At 36.9% G+C, this 15,322-nt stretch overlaps 2 protein-coding genes across 3 annotated transcripts; one reads left to right on the top strand and one right to left on the bottom strand.

The window, feature by feature from the left end:
* The first annotated feature begins 903 nt into the window (after positions 1-903).
* LOC114516689 (target of EGR1 protein 1-like) lies at positions 904-9,852 on the top strand. 2 transcript variants are annotated; one of them, XM_028536244.1, is made up of 7 exons: positions 904-1,078; positions 2,397-2,437; positions 2,524-2,794; positions 3,706-3,965; positions 4,236-4,389; positions 4,743-5,239; positions 9,777-9,852. In XM_028536244.1, the coding sequence occupies exons 1-6, from the start codon at positions 968-970 to the stop codon at positions 5,226-5,228; spliced, it is 1,323 nt and encodes a 440-aa protein (XP_028392045.1). In that variant the 5' UTR covers positions 904-967; the 3' UTR covers positions 5,229-5,239; positions 9,777-9,852. The 2 variants fall into 2 exon arrangements, with proteins under 2 accessions (XP_028392045.1, XP_028392038.1); XM_028536237.1 differs by lacking the exon at positions 9,777-9,852 and having other exon boundaries at positions 4,743-5,857.
* On the bottom strand, positions 5,967-14,392 carry LOC114521277. The gene is made up of 7 exons (XM_028541653.1): positions 14,303-14,392; positions 12,365-13,442; positions 11,809-11,878; positions 7,132-7,275; positions 6,794-6,860; positions 6,252-6,313; positions 5,967-6,152 (listed from the first exon to the last, which is right to left on the bottom strand). The coding sequence occupies exons 1-7, from the start codon at positions 14,362-14,364 to the stop codon at positions 5,974-5,976; spliced, it is 1,662 nt and encodes a 553-aa protein (XP_028397454.1). The 5' UTR covers positions 14,365-14,392; the 3' UTR covers positions 5,967-5,973.
* Positions 14,393-15,322: the final 930 nt, after the last annotated feature.

The raw sequence follows: 15,322 nt of genomic DNA, 5'->3' as shown, positions 1-15,322 counted from the left end.
TCCAAACTAATAAAACGCACAGGGCTTCCACTTGCAAGGAAATTTCCCTGCAAAAGGAAATTTTGGCTTTTTCAAGGAAAAAGGCAAGGAAATAAAATTGAGGAGGAAATGGCCAGGAAATTTTAGCCTGGGCAAGGAAATTGCAAGGAAATCTTGAAAATTGTTTATATTAGACTTAAAATTGAATAAAAAATAATAAGTTTGCAAAGATTTGGTTCTTCAAGTATATAACCATTTTCCTCACTCATTATAGGTGTAGGGTTTTGTTTTCTTCCGGGAGGGGGGCTTAAAACTTGGCTAACCAAGGTATAGACTTCATGTAAGCCGAGCTAAAAGTCTCCCTGTATAAAATGAGGAATACAGAAAGTAGTGGCTGCGGATCTAAACTTCGTATTTCAGAATTGCTTTTCTAAGTTGTTTGATATATTATTATATGTTATTATATTCACTAATAAAACTGTTTCATGTGTATATAAGGATGTCTTTTTAAAGATTCAACATTGCTAAATGAATAATATGATGCAATTATTACCTAGTAAATTTTTTACCCTAAAATTTCTCGGGGGGTTCTAGCCCTCAGCCCCCCCTCCCCAAATACTCTACGCCTATTTTACACTTCTATCAAAGTTTCTGTGGTTAATTTAATAAAAAGTGACCAATTTTTTGGATGAATTTTGGAAGTATTTTTGTATATGGAATATATTTCAGATGTATCACTTAAAAAAATATTGTTTATTTTGTCACTGAGAAAAATTTGTTCCATTAAGGCCGCTATTTGCAAGGAATTTGCAAGGAAATTTGGAAATTTTGGCATGGAAATATTTTTAGAAAAAAGGATTTTTTAGCATCTCAAAAGGAAATTTGGTAAATCAATTGTGGAAGCACTGAAAACGCATGTACATGTGGAGTTGATCAAAGTAGTGAAAGTAGGGGTATCATTAAATTTACGGAATTTGATCTCGTTTATATGGCCGAGAGGAATATTCCCGTGGTTGATGTGCATGCGGAAAATGTCAGGGAATATTGGCCAGGACTTATCTTGGCTATTAAGTCTGCAACTTTTATTGCACTTGATCTGGTGAGACATAATTATATATGTACAATCATGGTAATAATCTAAACTATGGACTATAAAACGGCAATTCTCACAGAGGATAGGTTTAGGCAGTAGGGTGCACAGTGACAATGAATTAAAGAAAGCATGTTTTAATGTACATTTTTGTCGCAGGGGTATGGAGTAATATTGAAGATGTATGGTAGTTTTTGGTTTGTCTAGAAGTCCAGAACTAGAGGGTCAGGGGTGTGGTCATAGCTAAAAGCTTAGTTGGGGGGTGCATATTCATATATTCATTGTATGCCCAATGTAATTCTTTTGTTCACCATTGTTTCTATGATATATGTAAACATGAATAAGATTGATAGGTTTAATTGATTCCTGAGGAGGCAACACTGGTGTGAAGATGTGTGCATGGCTTTAATGAAAGGCAAAAGGGAATTCACTTTTTTTCCCCTTTCCCATACACCATATGTTATAAGATACCTAATTTTAGCACATGGGGATGGCAAATACCACCCCTTGCCTCCCCTAGTGATGCCACTGCATAAAATTTTTTATTTGTCATCTGCATTAGCCTGTTTAAATCGCTTGATGAAGTACAAACGTTTTGCTCATTATTTTTACACATGTCAAATATATGTTTCTTTATTTGTCAACGTAAGTCCTAAAGTTTTTTTGTTTGAACTCTTTAAAAAGGTAGGTTATCTAATATGTACTTGTATTAGCTTTCATGCTGGAATATTAGTCTTTCTAAAACATATGATCATTTCCTGCTGACCATTAAGCAAATCGATCAATTTCCTGCTGCATTCTTTCCTGATAATGTAAAGCTAGTTAACGTTCTAAACTGGTGGTTTCATCTGCAAACTTTCACATACGTGATTCTATTTACCTAACGGAGTGACGGGCATAGATCATAGATAATTTCTAGACAAGAACCTAATTACATGTTCCTTGAGGTATTCCAGGTGGCACATTTTTTCAACCAGAAAAACTTTGATCGTGTAATTTAATTATTTGTTGTGGGTGAGAAAATCATTAAGCCAGTTTATGGTTCAAGGTTTGACATTAATTAGGTTTGTAGAATTGGCAATCAGACTTGAGACGTTATGAGCTATTATATTGAATGCCTGGGAATGCAAGACGAATTGCTGCGTGTCTTCTCCCCGAATAACCATGCATTAAATTCATAAAGAATTTAGACATCATCATAATTCATTGATAATATATGTCTTTAAGATGTGTTGTTCTTTTTTTAATGTGTTGTTCTTTTGAATTCCACAAAGTTGTCTAAGTTCTTGCTATACTATCTTGTCTCTAACTGCAATAATTTTATTAGGAGATGAGCGGTATAGGTAACAGAAAAGACACCATGGCAAGGTAATCCTAATAGAATCTTAATTTCAGAAATTGTTTTAATAAAACTAGCAGACGTCTTTGTTAAATGAGATTATTTTCCACCCCAGAGATTCGAATGAAAGATACAAGGCATTTTGCGACATTGCAAAGACACGTTCTATACTGTCTGTGGGGATTTCAGTCTTCCAGAAAAGAGCTGAAAATACACAAGTTGGAAAAGGAAATTCTGATTTTTTTGTTCAAACATATAACGTGATGCTGTTGCGAAAAGACAGTTTCACTGTCGAGCCTGCCTCATTGAAGTTTCTATTGGAGCATGGTTTTGATTTCAATACACATTATGCCAAAGCAATTCCTTACTCTACGCCTAACGTCAAGGTACGTGACAGTGTGTCAACGGAGCAGTTGTTCCACTGAAATATATGGGGAGCTGTACACTTGTAAGTCTCTGGCATCGGGTGTTTTGGATATTCTTATAATTTACCAACTCAAAATTTAGATATGTATACGATTTTTGTTATGACACCATTTTGATGCATAACTCAATATGCTAAAAGCACATTTACTGATCGCGGAACAGAAATTTCTGTCCTGCTGATATTTCAGATATGAGCCTTTGGCTTTAGTGCGTGCATGCATGCAGGTATCACGAAATAGTCTTTTCTGTGAACCTAGTATACGTTCTGTTCGACGCATGCATGCATTAGCTATATTACTTTTTCGTCACTTTAAAAAAACGTACTGTGTACTGTAATTCACTATCAACCCACTACTTATTAGTGAAATAATTAACTATGAATATTTCAAGTTATTTCAGTCAATTTACGATAAAGGCCTTAAGTTTATAAAGGGGAATGCATCTAATAACGATTCACATTTCTCACTAATTATAACATAAATTTGAACATATGTATTCAAGACGTCGCATGCCTTAGTGCTATTATTTTATAAGTCGTAGTCATGATCGCTAGTTTAATGTTCAGCCTTAGGAATATGTAAAAAATTGCTTAAAGATAGTCCGTGTATACCCGTTGGCCGTTGTGTCATCTTAAACTCCCTATACTGAAAATCTCAGCTAGGAGGGGAAAATATTGATAACTTAATACGATAGGTGGGACAAAATATAGGCATGAAATCTTACATTAATTTTTCCCGCCTTCACGAAAACCATTGCGAGTTCTCTCTTCATTGAAATATGATATCTCAATTCAATCTACTCTACGTCCCATACACTCCGTTGCCCCGGTGTCAGAGCAGAAGTCCGACGACTGAATATATACATATTACAGGATGCCAAAAAAGATGGAAACACGATATCAGAGTTGTTTTTCGAAATCTTGAGGTCTTCCAAACCAATTGCATTACACAATGGGATAATGGATCTCGTGTTCTTATATCAGAATTTCTACACTGATTTGCCTTCGTCATTATCGACCTTTCTTGCTGATCTCTCGGTAATGTTTAATGCTGGAGTAATAGATACGAAATACATTGCTGAATTTCACGCGGGTTGTTCCGCAACCTACCTGAATTACATTTTTAAAAAAAGGTACAGTATGCCAAATAATCTTATTTCTGTTAGCCGGGTTTAGAGGTGATGAAATCAATTGGACATTGTCAAAGATTATAATTATTATAACCTGTCATGCATACTGTATCATTATATCCATAACAGTATTTCCATTTACTATAGCTATATTATAATATAACTTTTATAGTACGCATGCACTGATCTTTCCTTTGCCCCAATTTCCACGAATTACTTACAGATTCAGTCAGTTTGGGTTAGGACGAATTCCTCACATCCATTTCTCCTTAGTTGGCGCGAAAATATCGAATATGAAGCAAGTGGTAAAACGTGTGTGACTATTGAATGCTGTAGTTATCCATCAACCGCTGATGTCTCGATCAATGGAATTATCAACAAGATATCAGTGTCTGCGGGCTCAGCTCTACCTTGCGAGCAGTATGCGGTGGGTTTAGCCTAGTAATCTAGGCCTTTCGCTCCCTGCTTTGTGTAATAGTGGCCGCGCAGAATATGGGTTGACATAGATTTTGCCAAACTTTTGGTTATGTACCAGTGTCCTGGATTGAGCAGCTTTATTTCAAGAGGGTATAGACCACTCAGCCCTGTGTCGACTGGAAGGATAACAAATTTAACAAATTTAACAAATTATATAGCTATATATAATATATTATGTATTTAAATGCCATGCAAATGTAAAGACAAGGCACTTTATTCTTTATAGACTTTATGCATGAATCAAATATGAAATGTTCAATTTTGATTTCCAAACTTCTAAAAAATCCTTTCTCCTTCCTACAGGCGCATGGCTATTGTCCTAAAGGAATGCAATGTGAGATGTCGCATGACATTGATGTCATTTTGAATTATGAACAGCAGAAGAAGGCCAAGAAGAAGAAACGGAAACGAAATAGAAAGTCAAAACAGAATATTTCTTCCAAAGAATGTGAAAATGATGAAAGTTGTGAAATAAACGGCGGTGCGGATTGTGATATCGCCGTTGAGTCGAACAAATCCGAAAACCCATCAGAAACGAAAAAACCGACGAACACCGCCACGGGAAATCACCGTGCTGGTTTTGATGCTTTTATGACTGGGTTTTGTATGGCGTTTTATTTTCATCGCTTTAAAACCAAGGACGCATCATCTTTTGCTGAAAGTGTTCCCGATTTTGTTAATAAGTTAAACCTGAGCGGCAAAGATATACCCTTGAAAGTCGAAAAGAGTCAATACTGTAAGACTTCTCTTCATCATAACGAGGTCTGGAAAAGGGTGACATCATGTTAAATAATTTATATGTAAGTATAACCTAACTGTTTACGTTGTTCGACAAGATGTTAAATTCAATCGTTTAAAATTTGTTGTAGCCTATAGCTAGAGGTTGAAACCCAGTCGCATACCTTTCGAAATCGAGCTATATTTGCGTCAAAAATACACATGCACGGCGAGGCAATGTCTAACAACTGAACTGTAATAAAACCTGGAACGATAACTCTTATGGTTCAGTTCTATATTTCGTGGATGCAAAAGCATGAAGCAAAAAGCTGAGATTTTGACTCTATTAATTGCCTGATAATTTTTCTGCATGCGAATTAGCAAATCAACGTATTTTACTTCTACTATTGTTTTTAAACATTCCCAGATATTTAGGTATTTAATAAGCCAGTCTTAAACGTTCGAAAACTCAGAAAAACCACCTTCAATTTAGTTATAAAAGATGTCGACGTAGTTATATTGTTCCAAGTTTTTTACAGTTCCACAAACTCAAGTAATTGTCAAGTAATTTATACGGCTGCTATCATGTGGCAACAGAACCAAATGTTATGTAGAAAGATATTTATATTACAGGTAAAAGATGCATATATAGGAGATGGTTAAAATTGTGTGAAAATAATAATCCGCCGTGCAATATTAAACCCACTCACAATAGATATTCTTTCAATTCTATATTTGATTCGAAAAATATATCAATGAAGTCGCTACACAATTGACAGCCAGATTTGATATGATTTTCGCCACGAGAAATTGGGTTCTAGACTTTAAAACGAGGGCACACGGCCCGTCTCGGTTTCACGGAGTAGTAATTGCAGCATTGCATTACTGCGCGGTTGTAATAGAAGTAGCCACAGCACATATGGCCGCCTTTTTTCTCGTACACTTTACCGGAGCAACAGATTTGCTTGGCGGGATTGAATATAACATTGCCACAATCTAAAAGTTGAAAAAACCCAAAATGAATTTGATCGTAGCGGATTGTATTTTTTAAAGAGAAATCTCGAAAGTGATTCCAGCTGTGCGATATATACTTACAGAAGTATGGACAGTATGCGAATTCATATGCGCAGGCCCAATTAGCACCCGTCTGACACGTACTATAGGTTAAAAAGATGAGGTCGCGGAAGTTATATAGGAGGTGTTAGGACGTGGTTCCACGTAAAATGCGAAAGATTTTGCCTGTTTCTTTTGAATTGCGACCACTTGAATAAATTGCTAAATCGTCGAGCTACGTTATTCGTAAAGCCTATATAATGCGCACTATAGCTATACGCACTGTCTCTAATGTCCAATAGACCTTTTTCATAATGACGTCAAAGTCTGATCACGCGGATCAGTTCCGTCACGCGGAAAGTCTGATCTTACACGAAGTTTGATTAGCTCGATGGTTTAGCGGAGCCAATCCAATTCCGTGTATCATCAGACTTTCCGCGTTTGACGTCATTATAAGAATGGTCTATTACCTAAGGAAAAAAACTCGTGTGCGGGTATGTCTGACCATATTTGCCTGGCGTTGATCTTTGTATCAATTTTTGTGTAATTTTTGTACTTGCGACTAGTGAAACTATTTCACTCACCATTTCATGCAGTTACAACGAATGGCGATGCCAGGCTTGTGCCAAACCTTGATGCCCCAGTGACACACTAAAAAGTTAAAATGGAAAACGAAAGCATATAATCCGTAAATAATATAAGTCTAGATTGATTGGTTCTTCCTACGTGTGTTCAATAGTTTTTGTTTGGATACATTCCGGCCATTATTTTCTATATATTTAGTCACGTATAGCAATTTCTAGTTTTAAGTCTTAAAATACGTCTTATAATATCGAGAAAAGTGTCGAGGCAAACATAACTCCTAAATTATGATATTTCCAACGAATACAACTGAGAAGATAGTGCATGTGAATAAACATACGTCCTTTATTCGCGATACTGTCCGGGTCATCATTTGCAACGGTTGTGAGATCAGTCGACGTTTGAATGTTCATGTCTTCCATAACAATTTTTTGTTGTTCATCATTTGATGTCTCTTGAGTTTCCTCCGCGTTGTTGAATTCATCTTAAAAAATGAAACGGAATCCCATTGATTATTTCTCGTTCTCCCAAACTGCCACGCGTGATTGTCGGAGTGAATAATATATAGGCTTGTAATCACCGAAGTGAATATAGGCTTGAAATCACCGAGCCTTTTTCTAGTATATATACATTTTCACCTCGGAGGTGTTTACAAGTAAGAATAAACACAATTTCATAAAAATTTATAATTACTTCAAGTTTCTTATTTTAAAAAAAGCATCAAAAAGCTAGCCTATAGTCATGCAGTGATGCACTGACCAGAATGTAGAAAAAATCAATAGTCACCTCGAAATTTACACTATATAGAAACGCGGAAATTGTTTTCTATATTGGCTATACGTACTAAAGAAAAGCCAGATATATGCATGAGGTATAATTATTTATCAAAAACGTGCCGCATGCATGTTCTGCACTTAGAAATTATGTGCATGCAACATGGTGGTACAAAAGGCGTCATAAACCGACTAAATATAAAAACTCAGTTGACTATAAATTATACTATTTCGAATTTCCAGGTAGGTATATGAACGTATAAATACACAGTATGCATGCATGTATACTATAAACGCAAGACAGCCTTTATAACTCACGTGCCATTATATTCTTATGAACAAATATAGGATTTATTTAAAGATTCTTTTTGTAACACATTTGTCTTTTACTCACTCACTTTTGCCGTTGCAAGACACGCCAGCAAAGTTAAAACGAAAATTTTCAAAGACATGATTTTCTTCACTCTGGCAACTCGTAAAGTGGTTAACTTTCTGTAAGGCCTTTCGATGTGCAGGATCTCTTTATACAAACTAAATACAACTTGAGCGTGGAGTTTTACGAAAACCCTTTTGTGTGACAAACAAAGGCTTTTGCGAGGTAAAACGTTTTTGTAACACGAGCTCTTTGACGCAATATAGTTATATTTATATCCATCCGCCTAAGAGGACTGATGTATTGGCTTTATGGCGTTTTTAGAATCACCTTGAACTGCATGTATGTACAGTAATGGCGAAAATTTATGCTTATTGTTCTGATTATTTTGTGATATAGGTATAGCTAGTATACGACTAGATTGTGCTTATACGCCTATTGTAAAACTCAATATGTGTACTCACAGTCTCACAATAATATATATACACACATTTCATCGCGAAATATAAGTTATGGATAATTTAAAATTTTTAGCTATTGCCTGGGATGTCTCATATAAATACTTGCTCATGCGTGCTTCGTGGTTTAAAAACTGTTGCTGTTGTTGAGCTGTTATTGAGCTCAGGATTACGAGGAGAAAGAAAATCGAAACAATTCCATTTTCCTTCTAATATTTCCTTCTTATTACTCACAAGCGCCGTATCCTGTTCCAGCACTCTTTAAATTTACAATAAAAAGGGTTTCATTTCATCAAGTTAAACAGGTGATTGCTTGGTCTAAGACGGCCGGTAATTTGAGAGTTACTTGCAATGAATGCTTGCATATATATGCGTAACGTTTTAATCCGTGGTTATTACATGCATATATATTAATTCCACTACTATAAGGGCCTGTTTATATGATCCCGTTTAGCCGGGACGGGATGTTTTCATCCCGCTTAGCCGGGAAACTCGCCTAGGCGGGATGGCGTGTTTATATGGAGTTCATTTTGTAGTGCAGGTTCCTTCGACAGCATGTTTTATTGTAGAAAACGAATATGCCAATATATACACATGCTCCTAATGTATGTTAATCGCGAATCATCCCGGCCAAGCGGGATGGAGTGTTTATGTGGCAATTTCTCGTCCCGTCTAAGCGGGATCCCGGCAAGAAGTGCCGGGATCCCGCCTAGGCGGGATGGAAAAGTGGTCATGTAAACACTAATTAGTGTTTGTATTACAAGCGGGATCTCGGAAACTATCCCGTCCCGGCTAGGCGGGATCATATAAACAGGCCCTAAGTCTATATATTATTTTTAAAGTAAAAAATATTGGATAAAAGTTCGGAAGGACTGTCAAAGCGGGGACTGGTCTAAATTTCACAAAATACATTATATATCATTCAAACAAAGGTATAAATATATTTGTCCTACAATCAATAATCTCGATATTTCTATACCGAATGCTATGACATTTGTTTTCAAGATAGATAGGTTACTCGTGAATCGTGATGTGCATAATTTATCTTTATGCCCCAAACCAGCCCCCGAAGCTGCTCATTCATTATAAAACATGAAATTTTTAGCGGATATTTATTATTCTACAAGTTCGTCTATCCCACAATCGTATTGAAAAGCAATATCGTATTGACTTTTCTATACCGCCAACCGCTTTTTATATATCTTTGTATATACATGTTTTCCCAAAGGCAAAGCGTATACACGTCACGATACTCTTGAATAAAAAGACAATAGAGAGTCTTTCATTGAACCTTTATTGGATGGGAAGACAAAGATGCTTTATAGTCTGCCACCTTTGTATCCGCGCGCTTAATATTCCAACGAATTTATTATTCTTGTAGGGATTCGTAACGTTGCAAACGCGAGAAATATACTTCAGGCCATATACAACGAATTGGCCATGTAGATTAACAAAGAGATAAATTTTGAACCCTACTACAATGCCATGCAGGTAAATTTTACTCCAAAGGGTTGATAGATCAGCGAACAAACTACTCCATAAGTAAATAGCAACCAAAATAGCGAATACTTGGGATTAAATGGAATATTTAAAAATTCAACTAGGAACCAGGTTAAGATGAACAGCCTTCATACACTGGACTCTCCTTAGAGACTCCCTAAACACCCTTCGTACAGAATTCCCGTAGGAACGAGATTGGCAATCCGAACATGATCATGCTTTATATAAAAACTACAATGAAACACGCAATTTGATTGGTTCGTAGGCGTGCAGTATGAGACAATCCTGTACGCAAAGTTTACAATGCCGCTTTGCGCGGAAAATTTGACCGTCGTTTCACTGTAGTTATTTTATAAAGAAACTACTAAATGGTTTTCCGTGCAGGATTGCGTGATATTCGCCTACGGCTCGTGCTTTTTCACGCTTTCCGAAAGTCTCGCAATTTCCCGCGTGCAGTATCACGCAGTCCTGCACGGAAAACCATTTAGTATTCCTTTATTCAGGCAGCATTTCCACCTATGGGTAACCTAGTATTTATTCGCGCGGTAAGCCCCCTTGCACTTCACCGAACTAATGAAGCCACATGCAGCCTAAAACTTCATGTTCCTCAGAGAAAAACGTCATATTCTGAGGAACCTCAGAGAGAAACCTCATATTCGCAAAAAAATTTTTGTGGAATATTTTTTTCGAAAAACTAAGAGTTGAGAAAAACGTCGAAAAGTTTTATTTTTTGATATGTGGATCGCAAAATGTATGAAACCCTTTGAAGTTATGTTCATTAATTACTGATTATAGCTGTTTATCCGTGAATTTGAATTGGGAAGAAGCAGTTATCTCAAACCAAGTTTATAGGTGAACCTCAAAAAACCAGTTTAAATTTCGCTAAAAATTTAAGTATTAAAACTATTCGTAGCACATTTATGTAGTTGACAAAGCCCTAGATACTTGATTCTACTCAAATATGTATGATTGTGAAGTCGATCAGTTAATATAGTTACGAGTAGAACTGCTTTAAAACTTAAAAACTTAGAACTTAGAAATGCTTTTACTACCTTTGAACAAAAACTCAGTGAAATAATCGTCTCATCGTAAAGATTATATGGTAGAATGCTTTCTATTGCTACGAGGAAATATTGCATGCCTTTCAAAAAGTACGGCGAAAGATTGTTAGCACATGCATGCATGCACGCGTTATTGGTATGAATGAATGAATTTATTTGTTCCATCTTTGGGTAAAAAGTACAATGAATTTACAGAAATATATACAATAGCTACATACAATATTTACAATATTAAAAGAGAGCTAACTATACATATTTTTTTTTTCCGTAAGATCGTATGAGTTTTCTCTGTAGTCCGGCAACAAAGTATCTAACAAAACTATCAACCCTTTCTATTTCCTCATCTCCACTTCGGATGCGAGGTGGTTCTGGGATTGAATCAGTGAAACATATCCACATATCCTTTGTTTTTTTCGGGTTCAAGACCACGAATACGGACTGTAACTCATTCTCGATCAGTTCGTTCGCAACTGATCGAGAATGAGTTACAGTCCGTATTCGACATGCATCCGTTGAGAAGATCGCAGTAGCATGGCAGAGCGGGTTTTTAATCGCTCGTTTTGTAATCAGCACAGACGGTGATTTGTGACAATGTCTGTTTATCGCTTCGACAATTCTCTAAAAACTTCGCAGCGACCGTTTCTCGAAAGGTTCCAGGCCCGGCACTTATGAGATGTCGCGCCCGAGATAACAAAGTTAGGTCGACCAGTGCGATAATACCGCGATCAACCACATTAGACGGGGGTCTGTAGGTTACGCCTTGGGATTGTTTCACTACATCATCATGAACATCTTTGAAAAAATTCTCATCATAATGATTCTTACTCCGGAAGCGAACCAGCCAGCTCGAACCGTATTCACCCATATCCGTGGCGACGTAAACACGAGATAACCCTGTGATCCTTTTTAGAGCAAACAGGGCCTGTAATAAAGATTTTTGGTCGGATATTTTTTTAAACTGTGATTTGTTAGGTAACTCTATAATTGGTTATAGTTAATTCTAAAATACGAGCATGTATGTACATTCCAAATCAAAACATAGGCGACTTCAGAGCTCTTGACTTATGCCTGCATGGGCTTGTATAGCTGTGATTATTGTCATCAACATGGAACCAGGTTTGTAAATAATTTTGTAAAAAAGTTATGAGCAAAAATACTTCGCATGCATTTTGCTCGCGTTGATGGATGCAATTTAAACATCAGATAATGAGATGATAAACCTCATTAAGATTCCTATTACCATTTCATTATATTGATATGGAAAGGCCAGTGAATGGCTGAGAAAATTTCAAAAAGCTGTTAGCTATACTGCATTGTATACGAATTGCATTTTACGCGATCAAAATGCGACGTGCAAAACTAGGCCTAATGTGCAATTCAAAGAGTCGAAAATCAGTGCAATACGAACCTGAAGTACTAGTTGAATACAGTCTCGAAGATAACTGATGGAAAATTCACGCAACATGAATTCACTTCGTATGTACACCGCAATGTAGTTTTGTGACAGTATCTCATTTTGAAAACGCTCGACCTCTTCCATGACAGGCTGCCCTGGCTTCAAAGCTAATGCAAGATCGGTTGATGAATACTTCATACGGTCTTCACTGAATTTCAAGCGATATGTAGGACCTTCGACTCCTCGCCAGACGAATATGTTCAGGCATTTTTCATTCTTCGCAACATCCCTTTCAAAGACTTTCCAATCTTGTATGATATCTCCGTTCACACAGTACTGTTTGCCAGGAGTTTTCGCCATAGCTCTATCCAAAAACTCGCATTCTGTCCAACCCTTTCGAGACGTGTTCTTCACTATATCGTTGTAAAAACCTTTTTCCAAGCGTAAGTTCGCTTTAGTGAAACCCATCGATGCTTCCGAGTTGTCAATGAAGTGCACGCTTACATGATCCGGGCTATTTGGCGGACATTCCTTGAGGTACTCCATCTTGTCCACAAGTTCGGCATAACCAGAAGATGCTAATAGGCTTTCCAAGTATTTAACATCGTAATAAGTGTCCAGGGGAAGCCACGAATCGTCAGAACGAAGCCTCGTTTGTTTCACTGAGGGTTTCACAACCTTGCGCCCCGTTGTGCCAGCTTGCGCGCAGAGGCTAAGAAACGCACGAGTGTTTACCGAAAGTTGGTCGGTGTATTGGTAGTACGGAAAAACGTATTTCCTCGCGGAATATCGTTTAAATGCCTTCGAAATGTTGATAATTTGGGGGAAAACCAATGCAGTGCAATTTGCAGTTATCGTCGGTTTTCCGGTGCACCTCGTCTCACTTACATTCAACTTTAGATTTTGACCAACACTCTCTTTTATTATTGCGGGTAAGTCTTCGAACTCCAGTTCTGCTATGCACTCACGTTTTATATATATTTGATCGAGAACTTCCTCTTTCGTTTTAAAAACCAGATGCCAAATTGGAAGAAAGAAAACGCCGATGAACACGAAAATCGGAATAATAAACTGCAAAGTGAATTTCCTCCTATACAAATATACAATTATGCACTATATGACCTCCATATATAGCTGAATGCAAGGTTGAATGATTTTCTATTACGAGGCTGGAATAATCTATAGTTAACATAGGTGAATCATCGGGTAAAGACTCAAGGCTTGTATCATTTTTTACATTGTAGGTAGTTCAGGTCATTTAAATGGTGTAGCTATATATAAGTATACTATAGGCTGGAAAATTTTACCAACGCGTCTTATGTAATGTATATATATAAATATCTATATTTCATCTAATGGCATGAATCAACATTTCCTTAACTGCAAAAATACAAATCTAACAAAACGAAATTGACCAAAGTAATATTGCTCAATGAGAATATAACTATAACATTAGAAGCTGGCACTCCAAAGTTTAGGTATATATAATATATTGATCTATATTCCGTCTTGTTTTTGAGTTAAATTGACTGCAATGCAGTTAATTGATTGCTTAAGTATATACACATATATTTAAATAACGTTTCGCGTTAATAAAGTATAGTTTTCCATGATGTCGTCAGTGTTACAATATGTTAATTTCTGTCGGAAAGTGCACGCTCCTATGTGTTATTGGAATTACTAGAATTACTGATTTGCCACAACAATAAGAATTCTCGTCTACACCGGCTTGCCATCAACGGAGACGAATAGCGGGGTAAGCTAGTCATAATTATATGTACTTTCGTAACTTTCCATCATTCCATGCACGGCAAAGATTCCAGAGCGTTTAGCATGACATTTTAATTGGTCGATAGTATATGCGGGCAACCGAATGACCTGAACTACGTTAAATTAACAATATTCTGTCGGTTATTAGTCGTCAACGATGTTAGAAATATAGTTACAAACCTCGACCTGCACATGGTTTGAAAAATCCATGAACGATATAACCTCATAGTATTATAGACCATGCAGACTAATTCTGGGCTTTGTTTATACGTATATCGCTCTATTTTCGAGTGAATTTAGTTTCTCGAAAACCGTGGTAACCTTCTTCATATGAGCAACACATAAATACAATGTCTTGTCAAACACGACTTTTTCATTATTTTGGCTATTGGGATTATTTGTGACTTATTTGATGGAATCATGATGTGTCACAACACGACAGCTCAGCATTAATAAATTCGCAACTTCGTACCCAGGGCTTCCTCCTAGATGGGAAGAAAAGGCCCTGGAAAAGGCTGCCCACGTGACTCCAAATTATTTTGAGTATTCACTATTCAGGTACTAGAGGGCTGCTCCATTTACTGTTCTGGATAATTCAGAACACTGTGCGAGAAGTGTGTGTAATGGAATGCACGTATTGTTCTGGAACAGTGTTCAGTCTATTTCATATGCGTTCAACTATGCGTTTTATAATTGTTCGCATAATACACAGTATAATGATTTCGTCTATTTTCATGTCAAAATGCACTTTTTAGACACTTTTACACATTGAACCTCTCACAACTATAGCCACCACATTCCTGAAAATAGACTATGTCTATGGATGACGAAAAAGTCTTAAAATAAGACCAACATAACATCACACGGTTAAACACATTATCTATTATCATCACTTTGAAACATGTGAAAATTGTAAGTGTCACGTGTTATGTTCTAAATACCCCCACTTAAAAGTAAGGGTAATCAGAACAGTTCCGAACTTTCACGTGACAGTGTTTTGTTCCACTCCGTTACTGCTCCTGAAATCTGGAGAACTCCGAACAGTAAATGGAGCAGCCTGCAGGTTGACCGAATACTCCAAAAACTTTGGAGTCACGTGGGCAGCGTCCTCCCCCTACGAGAAGGCCATGGGTACTAGGTTGTAATAAAGTCTGGTGTAACAGGAAATTTAGCCCTCCCGGAAAATGAATCTTGAATATT

This window comes from Dendronephthya gigantea, unplaced genomic scaffold, assembly GCF_004324835.1.
Source record: "Dendronephthya gigantea isolate DGI-Jeju-01 unplaced genomic scaffold, DenGig_1.0 000000F, whole genome shotgun sequence".
NCBI classification, from domain to species: Eukaryota; Metazoa; Cnidaria; class Anthozoa; order Malacalcyonacea; family Nephtheidae; genus Dendronephthya; species Dendronephthya gigantea.
Note: the sequence above shows the minus strand (reverse complement) of the source record. Positions and strands in the feature narration are given on the sequence as shown.

What these genes read in the sequence shown, in the direction of transcription:
- LOC114516689 (XM_028536244.1), top strand. Translation starts at nt 968, where the DNA reads ATGGCCGAGAGGAATATTCCCGTGGTTGATGTGCATGCGGAAAATGTC. An exon ending in ACTCTACGCCTAACGTCAAG is followed by an intron (nt 2,795 to 3,705) that starts GTACGTGACAGT and finishes TACATATTACAG; the next exon opens with GATGCCAAAAAAGATGGAAA. An exon ending in AATTACATTTTTAAAAAAAG is followed by an intron (nt 3,966 to 4,235) that starts GTACAGTATGCC and finishes ATTTCTCCTTAG; the next exon opens with TTGGCGCGAAAATATCGAAT.
- LOC114521277 (XM_028541653.1), bottom strand. Translation starts at nt 14,364, where the DNA reads ATGGTCTATAATACTATGAGGTTATATCGTTCATGGATTTTTCAAACC. An exon ending in CGTTGTAACTGCATGAAATG is followed by an intron (nt 6,314 to 6,793) that starts GTGAGTGAAATA and finishes TTTAACCTATAG; the next exon opens with TACGTGTCAGACGGGTGCTA. An exon ending in CGCATACTGTCCATACTTCT is followed by an intron (nt 6,153 to 6,251) that starts GTAAGTATATAT and finishes TTCAACTTTTAG; the next exon opens with ATTGTGGCAATGTTATATTC.